The following is a 16,088-nucleotide window of genomic DNA, read 5'->3' as shown; positions in this document are numbered from 1 at the left end:
TATTATTACAAAATGTATGGAGTAGATACCAATACCACAAACATATGTATAATATAGACAAATACAATAACCTTGCTATAAATACTGTCTTCGTAAAAATTATAATGTGTGTTAGTGATACAGTGTCAGTCAGTAAGGTGTTGCTTTAAGTATATACAGCTTTTTATGCCATTATTTATAATTGTAATATACTTTCCCCCTCATTTACATACATGAGGTGAGGGACAGATGAAACGAATGCCTTACAGGATAATGTGTACTAGTACAAAACCTGATTTTACAATGTCCCTAAATGAACAAAGTTCACTGCCTCTCTGAAAGTCACTACAACAAGAACACTAGAGCTGCAACAATTATTTGATTAATTGATTGTTAGAAAATTAAACTATTTTGATAATAAATTCATCACTTTTAGTCGTGTTTTAAGAAAAAAAGGTAAAAAATTCTCTGGTTCCAGCCTCACAAATGAATATAATATAATACAAAATAATATTTTCTGGTTTCTTTAGTCTTCACTGACAGTAAACTGAACATCTTTGGGTTGCAGACTGTTGGTTATCGAGAGAAAACAAAACATTTGAGGACATAACGTTTGGTTTTGGGAAACGGGGATCAACACTTTTCACTATTTTTGGATATTTTATAAATCGAACAATAAATCGATTAATTGAGAAAATAATCGACAGATTAAGCAGCAATAAAATTAAGTTAGTTGTGGCCCTAATGCACACACACACACACACACACACACACACACACACACACACACACACACACACACACACACACACACACACACACACACACACACACACACACACAATATGACAAGGCAGTATTATTCACAGAAAGAATAGATTGAAATGGATTAAATCAAATTCTACAGGTGTTAATGATATTGTATTGAAGCCTTGTTCATCTAATAATTTCTATGTGTATGTTTGAACAGTTTACACCGGTTTGAAACCTTTATCCCTTGAGTTAATAACCCATTTCACCACTAGATGGAGGTGTAACCCCATTATTAGCAGTATACTGAAGATTAGAACTAGGTCAATTTGCACATATTGGAGAACATGTGATTGCTATGTGTATTGTCTTTTCAGGTTGGTAAGACAAATAAATCATGACACATTTTTTATTGTTGCTGATTATCCAGATGAGAGACTGTTAGCAGCATCCAAAGCCTGAAATTCCATGTAACCCCACAAGATGGAGTAGTTTGTCCACTTTTTAAGACCAGCTAAGGACAGTAACAGTCACCATAAATTCCCATGTATAATTAGATAAGTGCATCTATCCATTCTGTAGTAAATATGATATCACTATCACACATTTGGCTTGCAGATAAATGTGTTAAGTGTTCTAATAGGTTGAGTTTATGCTTCATTACAGCTGATGTGCTTCAGTTCCCAAGGTCATGATGCCATAAATGCTGTTAAACATTTCATAATCATGGCTTTCAAGATTTGTGAATGACCAGATTAGCTCTGTTTGTTGGTTTATGATCACGTAATATCCTGTCTTCTACATCATTTAGGAAGTTCAGCTGCTTTAAACTGCTGGTAACTCATTCTTTGGAAAAATAGAAGCACTCACAGGAAACTCCCTTCGTTTGATTTCCAACCACTCAACCTCAAGATTCATCTGAACACATCCTGTTGTATCAGCATTTCATTGTCATCCAAACACAAAAACTCATGTCAGCATCGCCCTCATTTTCTGAAGAGCACCACATACCCTTTAATTATTTGATATTAAGTATACAATACTCACCAAAACTGCTTCACATCTTTTTTTTTATTTCATTACATAAGAACATACATACATACATACAAAGCAAACTTTATAATAAAGAGTTTATGAAACTCACAGCACATTGTCTGTAGAAATAACACAATCCCTACAAACATTTACAATTAACTCTAGTATAGAGTTCTGATTATACCTAAGAAAACCCCAACTCCCATTCAGAAAAAAATACAAACATCCAAATCAACTCACACCTCACATATACCCACAGCAGATATGTACACATTCTTATGAAGTTGTAACAGTCTCCAGATCATTAGAAAACAAATTAGGAGGGGGGGTATAATGCAGGGGTAATTGTGTGAGATGATGTGAGACTTGGTATAGAAAGGGTTCAGGTTGGGTGTAGCTAAATATTGTGGAATTTAACCCACAAAAAAAGCTTGTTTGGAATGCAACACAAAAATGGAAAAGTAAAATAACAATGTACCAATATTTCTACTTCTACCTACAGGGAATCCCAGGTTTGGGGAGGAGGGCATACAAAGCTGGTCGCTTTCAGTTTCCAATCCTGGCGTCTGCTTTGGTGTGTTGATTTGTCTGTCCAGGGGCCAAAGAATGAGTCTCTTTTTTTGTGCTCATGCACCACTGTTGATCCCCGCTCATCTAGGAAACAGTCCACTTTTTTCATGTCTTTTCTTTCTTTTCTTTAAAACCCTCCACCTCCCTCCTCCTCCTTCTCCTCCTCCTCCTCCTCCTCCTCCGTCTTCTCCTTCTCTCCCAAATACCTATCCCACCCTTTCTGCCCCTCTTGTCCTCTTGCCCGGAGTGAAGTGGAGACATGTGTTTCCCTGCACCTGCATGGAGAGAAAGGAAGAAAAGTGAAGTCAGATCTCTCCCTCTCGCCCTCCCTCCCTCCCTGCAGAGGGGAGCAGACAGACTGGCGCCTAGCATGGAACTTTCATTAACCCCAGGCAGATAGCAATGAATCCGCTACACATTCACTGGCCTGTCTAATTGGCGACCATGGTGAATGTGGAGGGTAGGGAGACCTTCATTTCCAAGCACATCAATGCCTACACTATTCCCGTTGGTATTTAATGTTTTATTTTTAAGTTATTTCACAGTGAAAGTAAAAAAAAAGAAGAAGACAGTGCTCTTTTTATAGGCTGCTTGACAGATTAGCCCGCAGATAGGCTACTTCCAAGCACATTTATCTTATGATTGTTGTTAATGTAGAAAGTGATTCAGTAGGAAAAGACTAATACGTACCATAATCAGTTATCCTTATCCTAATGGCACAACCGCCCTTCTTCTTTGGAGAAATTGCGAGTAAGGTCCGCAGTCTGGATGGAGAGCAAAAAGGGGGAGAAGCAGACTTAGACTTTTGCGACATCCAAATTACAATAATTGCATACAATCAAGAAGAAGTGTCTGCGCATGGGTGTAATCTTGTTTTCCAACAACACCATCATCTGCTATGCATCACAATAGTTTATAGTAGTGTCATGCACGCAGGCGAAGGTGCATATCGTGTTACTTTTTATACAAAGCATCAGTTTCTTCGAGTCGAATAAACTTCAATCCGCAGAACAGATGTTTAAAGAGGAGTAGGCTTGTTTGTTAGGGAATGTCAGTGTGTGGTGAAGCTGAAGGACAAGCATCAGTCCACCCTGCCGCCCGCATCTCCCCTCACCTTTATTGACAAAACCATCTCCGGCTCGGCAGTGTCCTCCGCCTCCAGCGCGATCTGTAGGTCGAATATGTAGTCGATAACATGTTGCAGGATCTCCACCTGGCTGACCGACTTGTTCTGCGGAATGCTGGGCACCAGCTCCTTCAGCTTGGAGTAGCAGTCGTTCATGTCGCACAGGGCGCCCACCGGCTCCTCCAGACACGAGTGTTTATTCCGGCTGATAGCGAGACTCTGCTCCGAGATGCAGCACACGGCCTTGTAGCAGCTCCTCACCGAGCGGACGGGACTGATGGCTTTCATGATGGAAAACAGAAGCGAAACAAGAAAGCAACAATAACAAGACTCGACGTGATGTTTGAGTAGAAGTAGATGGATGGGTTGATCACGGTGATCTTCGTAACGCCGTCCTGTATGGAGCTACAGTGCTGTGACAGCGACGTACAGTTAGGTTTTATACACTACGCGCCTGCTTGCGCCCCCCTTCTCGCATCGCGTTGTGATTGGCCAGTGTGAAGAGCACGTCCATTCTCATTGGCTGATAGCACCTTGTGGAAGGTTTGGAAAGAATGAGGAAATTAGGCTGGGATGCCTGAAGGGGATTGTCAATCAATTACCTCAGTTACCTCTCTCAGGTGATGCATTTATTTGAAAAACGATAATTAAAGTTCACAAAGTGGCAGAGGTTTAGTTTAGAAGTTTTGAAGAATCCTCATGTAAAATTGTTAAAAAGAGAGATATTTTTGTTTACAACAACATCAGTTTCTATCCGACTTTTACGTTTGTAAATAGTTAATTTCATACGAAAGCCTTCTCCGAACAGAGATCCTTGTGACATGTTATCATGAAAATATTTCATTTTAGATAATTGAATTTTTATCGATTACTGCATATCCTTCATGAAAAAGTTTGGCTGTAGTCTGATTTAGCCAAATCCAAAACCACAAACTCTTCAGCAAAACTGAATCTCTTCAAATAAAGCCTTATATAGTTAGATATCTGATTTTATGGGTTTTTCCACACTTCACAGCAGTGTGCCTGCTTATTTTAGGACACACGACCCCAAAACATGCGCATACAAATATTAATTATAGAAAATATGATATTTATATAATATAGGTAAAAGGTCAGTGGAATGCCAAGTTATTTCTACATGAACTAATTGCTAAGAACATGTTATTATGATGATCAGTCGTTGGATATGGATGAACTGACTGAACATTTATGTTTTGGAAGCTTATACGCCTATTCTTATAGCCTTAGTGCATATACTTATTATAATTAACAATGTCTCTAACTCTCACATAATAATAAGAGTGCAACTTAAGCTGTCAAGTCGCTTACTGCCAAAATCTAACCTCCTTTAGATGAAACCGTTTTATGAAAAATATATTTCAACAATCCAAAATGTTGCTACCCTTTAGTTTACATCAAAGCACGTCCCGTACTGCTCCTATTTGGGTCTTATTTTCCCCTTTTCTCACAATCCTGTTTTGTAGAGGAATGCAGGCCTGAGCCAGCTGTGTGTCCTATCCCGGCCCAGCTGTGTTGATCTAACGCGCCAGTCCCAGACATGCTGGCGCCAGCCTCCCGACGTCATCCATTCACCCCGACGCGCACTCCCCTCTTTGGCAGACGGCCCGCCCTCCCCCGTCCACCACCAGAGGGGAGAGAAGCAGAGGCGCTCAAAGACCTGATTGGCTCAGTGAGTCTGTCACTCATGGACATGGGATCGACGCCCCCACGCCTATTGCAGTTGCACTCAGAAAAAGAGGAAAGCCTCCCAAATACTCCACAATTTTAGCAATAATAAAAACATGGACTGGAGAAGAATCCTAAGATGTGATGATCAATAGTCACCATAAAATTATTGTTAAAGCCAGGACAAAACTTTACACTATTGAACAAGGTAGTTTTTATACAGTAGCTAGATAAAGTGGTTGCTCAACGGCCAGTGGGTGCTGAAATTGTAGCCTGTATGTGTTCATCAAATATTTTGCAACCGCTTTGAATGTCTCACCCACTCAGATCTGAGAAGTTGAACTATCCATTTAAGGCTAAATTGCATTATAATTTTGGCGAAACTGTCAGCAAAAGTGGCATTGTATTACCTCACAGGCTACAAAAGGACTGGGTTAAACATAAGACAATGTTTCAAGATGAGAGTAATTATAAGCGCACTGCATTCTTATCTTCATCCTGGACACATTTGTGCGTAAATACGCACGGCTGAAAATATCCTCCCCATTATGCAGAGGTTTAACAGATGTTCAAGTCACTGCCTTCCTCCTGGCAGTCATGCCCCCCCTTCTCCCTCCCCTCCCCCCTACCCTCCCACTGCCTCCCCATAGCCATTGACCCTGTATGACAAGTCACACAGAGACCTCACATTAGAGTAAACCACAATATTGAACTGTGAGACAGGACTTAGGTCCAGTGCTATTTTAGTTAGTTATATTGTGCGAGCGGTGCCGAGTGTCCAAACAAGACTTTGACCTTACATATCTTTCTTAAATATGTCAAGGAGAAGACAAATATTGCTCTGAATTTCCCAGGTCTGGTGGGAAAATAATTGTTTGTTCTTGCTAACTGAGCAAACTTCAGGGGAAAAATAAACGTTTGGGATTACAGTCCAAGCGAATTACTATCCCATTTGATTTTGTTGATTCACTGTTTCCCACTGAATCTGAATTCGTTGTCATCTTTAGGAACTATACGAGCTTTTTCTGGGATATAAAAAATGCCAACAGACTGCTCTGGTGCCCATGACAGCGCTTGTCTGCGGATTCCAGAGTTCACAGTGCGTAAATCTGTGCGAAACACACACACATGCACTGGTGTGTCTGGGCAGGGATCAGGTGCTTGTCGGAAAGGCCCCGGACACAATCGGGTCTCTCTTTCAATGGATGGGAGAATTTCGAGCCTGGCGTCAGTGAGTCTGCCTCTCTCCCAGCCCTCCCTCTCCCTCTCCCCGCTCCTCCGTGCAGCTGGACGCAGACAATCAAGCCATCAACAATCGCCATGCATAATTAGCAGCGCCCCCTCCTCTCCTCCTCTCTCCTTCTCTCTCAATTAAATTTTAGTCCAATATATTTTATTGACAACCAACCACTAAGAAAGGAAAATCCAATCACATAATAATAATAATTCCACTTTCATGACTGAATGTGTGTGTTTCCCTACCTGAAGGATCTTAGTCTCTCCACTCTAGTCCACTCATCTTTACCTCTCAAAGCACCTTCTTTTAACTCGACATAAACAAAGCATCTCTTTTTACTTCTGGTAACAACAGAGCAGAGTGTAATGAGGGTCACCCAGAGAGATGAGACAGGGAGAGGGAGACGGAGAGACAGAGGGGGTAAACCACCATACTGTCATGTGGAGAGGCAGTGTTGTATACAGAAGGGTATCTTTTTCATCCACAAGTGCAGGCCCATCTTGGGGAGATAATTAAGTGGCAAGAAACACAGTGAAACTTAAACTTCTTTGTATCCCTGGAGTGTGTCATGCAGGATTCCTCCTCCACTGCTCGCTGTTTGCATTCTGTTCTTCATCAAAGACGCTACAGTCTTCTCCATCAGCTTTGGACGGCCTACAGATCCCGATCTTTTGTTCCCATGTGACCCAGGCAAGGCCATGACATTTTATGCATATTGTTCATTTGTACAGGACACTTGTTATTTATGTTTGAGTCTCTTGTTCAAGCCTGTGCATAATTAATTATTTATTCATTCATCTCCCTTGATTTTAGATAAGAAGGCACCTCGTGTATCAAGAAAAAATTCATTGATTTCATTCACTCACCCTCTATGCATCCATTGTGACGGGTAGGAGGCATAGCAAACTCTACCGTACACACTAAGATCAGGATTGTATATATAACTCTTGTGTGTAGCTGGGATTGTGGCTGTTAATACTAAAATATACTGTATCTTAGTTGATCCAATCGCAAGTAGTTTTCAATACAGGTACAAATACACAAATGCATTAAAACATATTGAGGTCTGACCAGGTTATGCATGACCAAGCCAGGTTATGCACCATGAAGAGTACAATAAAGCTGGTATAAACAGTTGTATAATGTCCTCTGTGGCTGTGGAGGAGCTCTGTCAAGTCTGAGGAAATAAATCATGATGTCACAGGTATGTCATTGGGGTTATCTTGGCTTGAGCTTAGAGACTACAAATTTTTGAACAGAAAGTCTGCATTACAGTGTGGGTGTGGAATTTAAAAGTGCAGGTTTTTACTGGGCAGGAAATGTATAATGAAGAGATGCTAGTGAGGTGCATTTATGGGAATTGTAGGATCCAGCAGTTTTGACTCATTCTATGGTGTAAAAGTCAGGATATCAAAGCCTCTGCTGCATCAATTTGGATCATTATTATTTTTTTGTTTGTTACTCACGACTCTCCCAACTTCACAGAAGTGCAATACTACATTTCTGATGTGTCCCTTTAGGATGTATTTTGATGTTAAGTGTGAAATACTGTCTGTCTCAACTGGATTTAAATGCAATCTGGGCAGATTAAATAGAGTGAATGCAAAATTAATCGGTGGCATATTGTCCAATAAAGTAGATGCTCTGGGAAACATACTTTGGCAGAAATACTGTGTATCTGGCAGTCATGTTAAGTCAAAGTTTGCTAAAGTGGAGTTTCAAGATAAAAATGCACCTTAAACCATAATACCAAGTAAAATCAGTAAAAGAAAGCTATATTTTCACACTACTGTGCCTGCACACTGTGGGAACTATGTTGTTGTCATTATCATCAGGACATTGTCAGGTGGCCCTGTCCATGTCCTTGGGTGTGAGTATTTTACTGGTCTGTCCATGCAGGAATAAATGGAGGCAATGCAACTGTATGGCAGGTGGGACACAAGCCACAGAAGGCCATAAAACCCATGGCCGTTTAGGGCCAAAACAAGCTGACTGTTCTGCTCACAGCGTGACTGGGTGAGTGGAGAGGCTGCCAGCTGTTGGTCACACTGTTGTTTTGTCGTTTTCATCGACCCTGACTGGAACGGTCCGTTTATTGTGCAGCCATCAAATGAGGTTAAACATCTGGCTTTGTGTAAGGCCAGGCCTGGTGATTGTGGTGGAGGCCAGTTGGTGTAGCTGAGGTTGATCTTATTAGTCATAACACCCTCCATTATCCTGCTTAAACAACTTGCAAAAACTTTTAAATAGAAATTATATACGTTCATCCATGATTAACATATTATAATTGAATACATTCATAAATTACTTATTCAAAAGAGACACCACTGCATTGTTCGGCCTGCCCAATAGACTGTCAAGCAGAGAGACGTGGAATGATTTATAGCCTCCCTGGAGCTGACACTGAACTTGCTGCTGTAAGTGTACGATTGGATGACCATTAATGGAAACACTGCAGGCCCTAATCTCTCGTCTAAAACCATTGCTCTGTTTTCTAAACTGCAAATAAACACCAGGGTGAGTGTCTGCGGACAGCACAGAGGCAAACTGGCTGCATCTGCTAGTTATCTCCATATTGCAAGAGAAGAATGAGTCTGATCCACATCCAGTGTTGGTCTCCCTGTGTGGTGCGACATCCTTAATTATTAACTTAAATCATAACTACATAATTGTTCTTTCTTTTTCATAAATACTATTGTGCAATAGTTCTTACTGTTGTTTGCAAGTGGGACATTTGTGGGAAATACACTCACTTGAACTAGAATGTTGACTTTGTAATTAAAGACTGTCTGGGCCCATACTTTGTGAGATCCCACACGCATTGCCTTAAATATGCAAAGAGTGTTTGAGAGTGGGACACAAATCCACTGTAATAGTTCCAATATACTCCAAACAAAATCCAATTTGGCTGCTGAACTGCTATGAAATATGGCGCTGCAAGAAGTATTCTGACTGCAACTTGATCTGTTAGGTGAAAGACGCCAAAGCTAGATGGAGGAGAAACTGGTGTTGCAGTAGAAGGAAATGGAAATGAATCAATCCCAAAGATTTCTGATCAAGTGCAATGGTGTATTGGGTGAACATTTTGACACATTCAGCTGGTGATCAAGTTTAAATACAGCTCTTCATTTTGTTTGCGGACCCCACACAACACAAATTCATACATTGTCCTCGTGATGAGACGACACAGACTAAGGGAGCAAGATGGAGAGATACAAACAGGAAATTTGTACGGGTGATCAGGAAGCAGAGTCCATGGAAGAGAACAAGCTGAAGAGAGGCAGAGAACATTACTGTGGAAAATAACTGCATGACAGACTTGAGGGCGAGTGACAAAAAGGAGAAAGAGACACTCAGACCACGAAAGAAAGAGAGTGATTGAGAGAAAGAAAGACGTAGAGGAGCCTGACGCTACGGCTTCTGCTGCAGGGGTTCAGCTGGTCAGGCTTCACAGAGACACACAGACAGAGGCCATTAGGTCCCTGGTGGGTATATCTGCACCTGTGTGTGTGTGTGTATGTGTGTGTGTGTGTGTGTCTCATGCATTTCTAGGTCAAGTGGATCCCTAAGATGAACCACAGCAGTGACTTTTTCCTTCTGTCATTGACATTGTATTCTTTTAACACTTCTTTTTTCCCCCCCCACCACCACCAACACATACACACACACACACACACACACACACACACACACACACACACACACACACACTCTTGTTCCAGCATATGTACAAATGGATATATGTAAGCACACATGCATGACTACACACACACACTTGCCACCCCCCTTATCTCTCTTGTCTCTTCCTTGTGCTGCTAATGAATTGAAACAGTGGGGATTGAGACACGATACACAGCTGATTCCCTGGCTCCCACACACACCCTGAGACACACACACACACATATACTTACCCTTTCCTAATCTGGGTCAGTGGTACCCCTCTTGGTCACCCCTGGCGGAGCCCTTCAGACGGAGGGGGCAGAGTGGGAGAAGAGAGGTCTGGGCTCTCAGTGACCTGATTAAAAGCTCTTAAACCAACTACTGAGCTGCGTAGCCAATCAAACCTGACACACACAACACCCTGGCCTTGCTGCTGGTCTCTATCTGTCTGGCTGTCAGATAGTTGTCTGATTATATGTCTTCTTCATTTTTAGTGTGATTCATATTTTCGGATAAGTGATTTTTCCCCACCCCCGCATCCTTTCTTCACCACTTCCTCCAAGGTGGCTTTAATCAGGGTGCTGTGACGTACACAGCATCATGGGATGGACATAAAGACTCAGGGAAAATGGACACTCTGCCAGCTGGTCAGCTCTGCATTGTCATGTTCCGCTGGGCATTATGGAGCGAGTCTTAATTGGGCTTTGTGTGTGAAACGATCATAAACACATCACGTCACAAAGGTTGAAATGGTCCTGTGTGTTTGTCTTTCACTGTGGGAATTAAAAAAAAAACAACTTATTGCTGTTCTTGATTTGTCTGTGAACCATTTTAGGCCTCGACCCAGAGTTTGAAGAGACCATCCTCCCACTCAGTGACCCATTGCGCCTCAGTATAAACAGCGCAAAGCAAAAATGCTTTAAAATCTGTGTAATGCATTGTTTCTGAGAATAAAAGCTGAAGTAACACAACCATGACTCACTCACATAAGAGAGTAACACTACCAGGAAATGCCTATATCTGTTTAGCCATGTCTGGTCTGTGTGTATTGTATTATGGACATTTCCTGCTAGCATTCTCTGGCTACTCTGTAATTTACTGAAAATATCCTTGCACCACCAAGTTAAGAGTCTGGCCAACGTAGAGGGTCAAAGCCACTCAAGATTTCTAAAAATGTTGCTTCCTCCAATCCTCCAGAATAATTAAAAGAGGAATAGGGCCAGTGGAAGTCAGTACTCACAAACTGGAAGCACTTAGGCTTAAAAAAAGAGAAGAGTTTCATTTATATGGCAACACACAAACACACTACAGAAAGTCAAGTAAAAGCTTACAGATATATCAAAAGATGCATTAATTGGTTGGCTCACCCAAATGATAAAATAAATATTTTAACATTTCCTGTTCGCTATGCAGATAGTTATGGTTTTATCTGCCCATATCTTCGAGATAGTCGTCTCGTGATATCTGCCTCCAGCCCAGGACAATGGAGATGAATGGAATTTAATTTGTGGTGCTCACAGTATTCAACAATGTGACTTTCCAGAAACAATGCACCCGTTACTCTGGACCTCGTTGTCAGCAATTCTCATAGGGATTTCTTTTTTGGCAGAAAAACAGTTCATAACGAGGTCGGTGATTTATCCGCAGTAGCAGGACATTGTGTCTGGAGAGGCATTATGCTGCTGGCACCACTAACAAATTTCAGTTTATCTCCATTGTACTGGGATGCAGGCAGAAATCTCAGAGAGGATGTCCTAGTGGCTGAGTCTGATATCTTGTTCAAACCAACATTAGCACTTCATTTAACAACAAAGCCCTATTGTTAATTTCAATATTTGACTGGTGGCTTGCATTAGCCAGTTAAATATCTGCAAGCACACATACCTGGTAGATTACTTTTGTGTAATCACCCCCCCCACCCCCCCCCCCCCCCCTCCAATGTTTGCTGCTCTTATAACTTTTGAGAGTTGTAGAATTCTGTCACATAGTAGTATTAACCACTGGGCAGTGTATGTGTGTCTGATAAGCATTTAAACTCATAGATGTATTACTCAAACTGTCTGTCCTGGATCATATTCTATCTTCTCACTAGACTTGTCTTCTTGTCACTGTATGTATACTATACGCTGTACGCATACTATCACAATAAATACAAAAACGGCATAAACAAACTTTTTTCGTAATCTCAGAGATGGATATCTCAAAATCTGGGCAGAAAATAAAGGTTATCTACATGGCTATTTACCACTGATGATAAATAAGTGAGAAAATATGTTTGTTGTAATTTAGGTGAGCCTTCAATGAGGGTTATCTCCATTAAACTTTAATGAACAACATTAGCTTTAACATGTATAAAATTAAGTGAATGCATCGATTAGAAGAGAGTTTTACGATGCAGAGAGATACTCTGGAAGGGAGACAAATACAACAAGGCAGAGAAATAGTGAGGGCGGAGATAGAGATCACTGGGTCAGGCTGATGACCTCAACACAGTGAGCTCAGATAAAGACGAGCACTTCAAACACCACTGATAAGCTTCACAGTGAAGGACGCAGAGCAGCTCCTTTGGCCAAAACAAGAGATAGGCTCGACAAAGGCCAGTTTATGGGAGTTGAGAAAGGATCACCATGTCTCTGCATTGTATTCACAAAAGGCACACATGTAAAGTCATCTTTTCCGTGTGGGTTTTATGTTGAGCGTCAGCAAAGGTGTCATGCCAGATGAGACATCACCTTTATCTAATCAGTGTTAATACAGTCAACAGTGGCATTTTGTAACTGAATAGGCATCAGCCTAATGTGACAGACACGCTATGACAATGTCAATCAAATTTATGTGTGTTCGTTCACATCACAGCAGCCCTGTAATGACTGTTTAACAACTTGAGTAGTGCTCACCTGTGTCAACGCATTGAGTGACTGAGTTAATTATTGTCCTCCAGACGTCTGCGAGGCCTCAGAGAGACAGAGAGAGATTACTGAGGACAAACTAAAGAAGATAAACAGAGACTACTTTCAACAACAAGACAAATCGATCCCAAGATTAAAATTCTATTCTGTGGTTTAAATGTCACAGATAAGCAAAAGCATCAGTGCTGTTATTCACGCTTGTTAAAAATAATGCTCATAAATGATTTTTTCTGTTCACGCCAGATGTGTGCCCCCCTTGTTAGGGAGGCAGATGATTCCACCCTCCTCGACCAACAACAACACTCCAATGTTAGGCTAACCTCCTGGTGACTTCAGCGCAGCATCTGGCAAACGTTAGGCTTCACCTGAACCCACCGTTTATGCTGTAATCTGAGCAGCGCTCTTACAGATGCGGCTTCAGTAGGCAAAGCTTGGTGTGTGCGTGTGCGATCATGTATGTGCTCTCTTGCATCTGTGTGCTCTCTGGGCTCAGCTCCGCTCGCAGGGTTTAAAAAGACAATTGCTCGGTTCAGGATGGGAACCAAAGAAGCCGGTGCAGGCACAGCAGGGGAGCCCTTTTCACAGTGTGCACAATAACTACCCAGCCCCAGAGAACACAGTGCCTGGCTTGCCTTGTGAACGCACAGCAGTGACAGTGTGCTGTGCACGTGGTCGAGACGGGTCTATGTGTCCTTTTGTTAGCTGCAACTGATAAGTGAAAAAAAGCAAAAACAGACAAGACCTATAAGACAATAATACCACACTCCCTGCACAGCTGGCATATTTTCTGAGAAGCTATTTCCTGTAAAAATTCTGACACGGGAATAATGATGGCTTTGATTGGGCCCCAGTTAACGGGAGGCACTTCCTGTTCCTTTGTATTGGTTTCATTGTGAGGCGATGGGGTGGGAGGGGGAGGAGTGGGTGAGGCAGGGTTTGAGGGAAACAGCTGCTGGAGATGACACAGTCAAGAACATCCCTGTGACCCCCCAACCCTCCTACGCACGCACGCACGCACGCACGCACACACACACACGCACACGCACACACACGCATTGGTATACCTGTAAGTTTTGGTAATTTTTCTGTCAACCTGATTTCCCTAACAGCCAGTGTGAGTAAAGCCTGCTAAGAAATCATTCTAACAATGCTATCTCAACTGTTACTCAGAGATCAGCTTTCAGGCACTCGTAGCACCTTTAAGCTGAGAAACAACACAGGGTTAAATCAGTCACTGTGGCCTGTCATCTCTGTCCTGGCCAACGAGAATGTCTAGATTAGTGTGGCTCTGTTCAGACAACAGAGGGATAATACCTTCTGCACCCAATTACAAGAAACCAGGGTCAAACTGAATTTCCAAATGATTAGGAACATTTTTTTTAACCTGCTAGGAAGTTGGGTTTATTGCAACGACACCATCAGTTTGGGTTATACAGTTGATTATTACAACAACAAGTATTTCCTGTGATTGTCTGAAAAGTCATGCACATGTTTTATTGTCTTATATGACATATATCACTAGTTTGTCACTAAAGTAGAAGATAAAAAAACTACACAAAACATTTGTATGCACATTATAATCCAAGTTTGAATTAGTTATTGTAATATGAATATAGTGAGAACTTGAGCGGCCAATGAAAAAAACAAGTTCTCAGCAGTAGTGATGATTTATCTTGTATAAAATCATCTGTTAGACCAAATATAGCTCATCTTTTGAAAACAGAGTGGTATTTTTTTTTTGGTTTAAAAAAATCTGTTATGAAATACTGTGAAAAGGTTAGGGTTTGTGATCTTGTCTGTTTTGCACATGTCTAAGGGAAGTCTCACTTCTTATCTGTAAAGGAAAGTCTGTGGTTCTCGAGTTAATTGCTGCAAGAGCAGACGCCTGTTGCATTTATTCTTCTTTCAGAAAACCTAACATAACTTTGCATAGTCTTTGGAAAAATTATAATTTTGACATCTTGCAAGGCATCCTCGACTCACATGCAGGTATCTGAATGCACAATGACACACACTTGTGCTTTTATGCATACACACCCACGTTTTCTATCTGAGTGAGGTTTTCCATTAGTGTTTTTGCAGAGATCACAGGTTGTTCTGTTTCCTGCCGCAGAGTGTTTCGCCACAGAAGCTAACCAGTGTACATGCTCTCTCTCTCTGCTGTGCATTGAAGATCATCACTGGAAAATCATCAGCACAACACAACATGCACACACACAAGTACACAAACATCGACCACAAACACAGATGTGCAAACACAAATACAGTCACTGTTCAGCTCGATTTTGCATTTGAATTATTTTAGAAAAGCAATATATGTTTTGACCCCCAGAAAACAAAAAACAAAAACAGATGTTCAAAATCAGATAATAGAGAATCATTTTCCCCTTTGTTATTTTCATTTTTTAAAAAACCTCTCTCGTCTCACTTATTAGCTCTTTCTCACCTTCTTTCCTCCCTTCCTTTTATCAACTTTGATACCATTTCTTCTCCTCTTTTGTTCTTCTCTCTTTTTCTGCTCTCATCCCTCTCTCCAGTGGTGCCAGTCTCTGAGGAGGGCTGATGTGAGCTCCAGATGTTGCAGTAGACTGGCTGGAGACAGAGAGGGCAGAGGGCTTCCCCATACCTCTTTTTCCTTCCTCCCTCTCCTTCTTCTCTCATTCTCCTCTCCTCTCCTTATGTTACTTGATATTCAGCTACCTTCTTTTATTTTATTACAAATTTCTGTTGACATTTTGGGAAATATACTTCACTTTCTTGGTGAGATTTAAAAGGCATTTGAAAACAGCTCTGTATTAAATCAATGCTTATTAGATGCCAAAACTGAGTGGTTTGTAATACAGAGACTCAGAGGATTTTACAACTCTGGAAAGTTTTTAATGTGGCAATTTTTTAATATATTTTCACCAAGACGATCGTGAGGTAAACAGTAAACTTCGAAGTAAACTTGCTGGATGATGTTGTGTTGTGGCAAAAGTTGAGCCAGGTTCAACTTTTGAACCAGTCTGAATGGTCTGAATGTGGCCTTAAGCTAAACCCAAAAGCAATTTGCTTTGCTTAAAGACTGGAAGCAGGGGAAAACAGCTACCCTGGCTCTGCCAAAAGTTCAGAAATATGCCTCTGAAGATAACTACAA

General features: G+C 41.3%; 1 protein-coding gene across 1 annotated transcript; it reads right to left on the bottom strand.

Annotated features, from left to right (window-relative positions):
* Nucleotides 1–1,780: 1,780 nt before the first annotated feature.
* On the bottom strand, nt 1,781–3,921 carry id3 (inhibitor of DNA binding 3). The gene is made up of 3 exons (XM_042388511.1): nt 3,449–3,921; nt 3,025–3,098; nt 1,781–2,609 (listed from the first exon to the last, which is right to left on the bottom strand). The coding sequence occupies exons 1-2, from the start codon at nt 3,746–3,748 to the stop codon at nt 3,045–3,047; spliced, it is 354 nt and encodes a 117-aa protein (XP_042244445.1). The 5' UTR covers nt 3,749–3,921; the 3' UTR covers nt 1,781–2,609; nt 3,025–3,044.
* Nucleotides 3,922–16,088: the final 12,167 nt, after the last annotated feature.

The sequence above is a fragment of the Thunnus maccoyii genome, chromosome 16 (assembly GCF_910596095.1).
Source record: "Thunnus maccoyii chromosome 16, fThuMac1.1, whole genome shotgun sequence".
Classification (NCBI taxonomy): Eukaryota; Metazoa; Chordata; class Actinopteri; order Scombriformes; family Scombridae; genus Thunnus; species Thunnus maccoyii.
The sequence above is the reverse complement of the archived record's forward strand: the minus strand, read 5'-3'. Positions and strand labels throughout refer to the sequence as shown.

Excerpts from the sequence above, each read along its gene's own strand:
- id3 (XM_042388511.1), bottom strand. The coding sequence starts at position 3,748 with ATGAAAGCCATCAGTCCCGTCCGCTCGGTGAGGAGCTGCTACAAGGCC. Across the intron at positions 3,099-3,448 it reads AGATGGTTTTGTCAATAAAG|ACTGCGGACCTTACTCGCAA; the intron begins GTGAGGGGAGAT and ends CTCTCCATCCAG.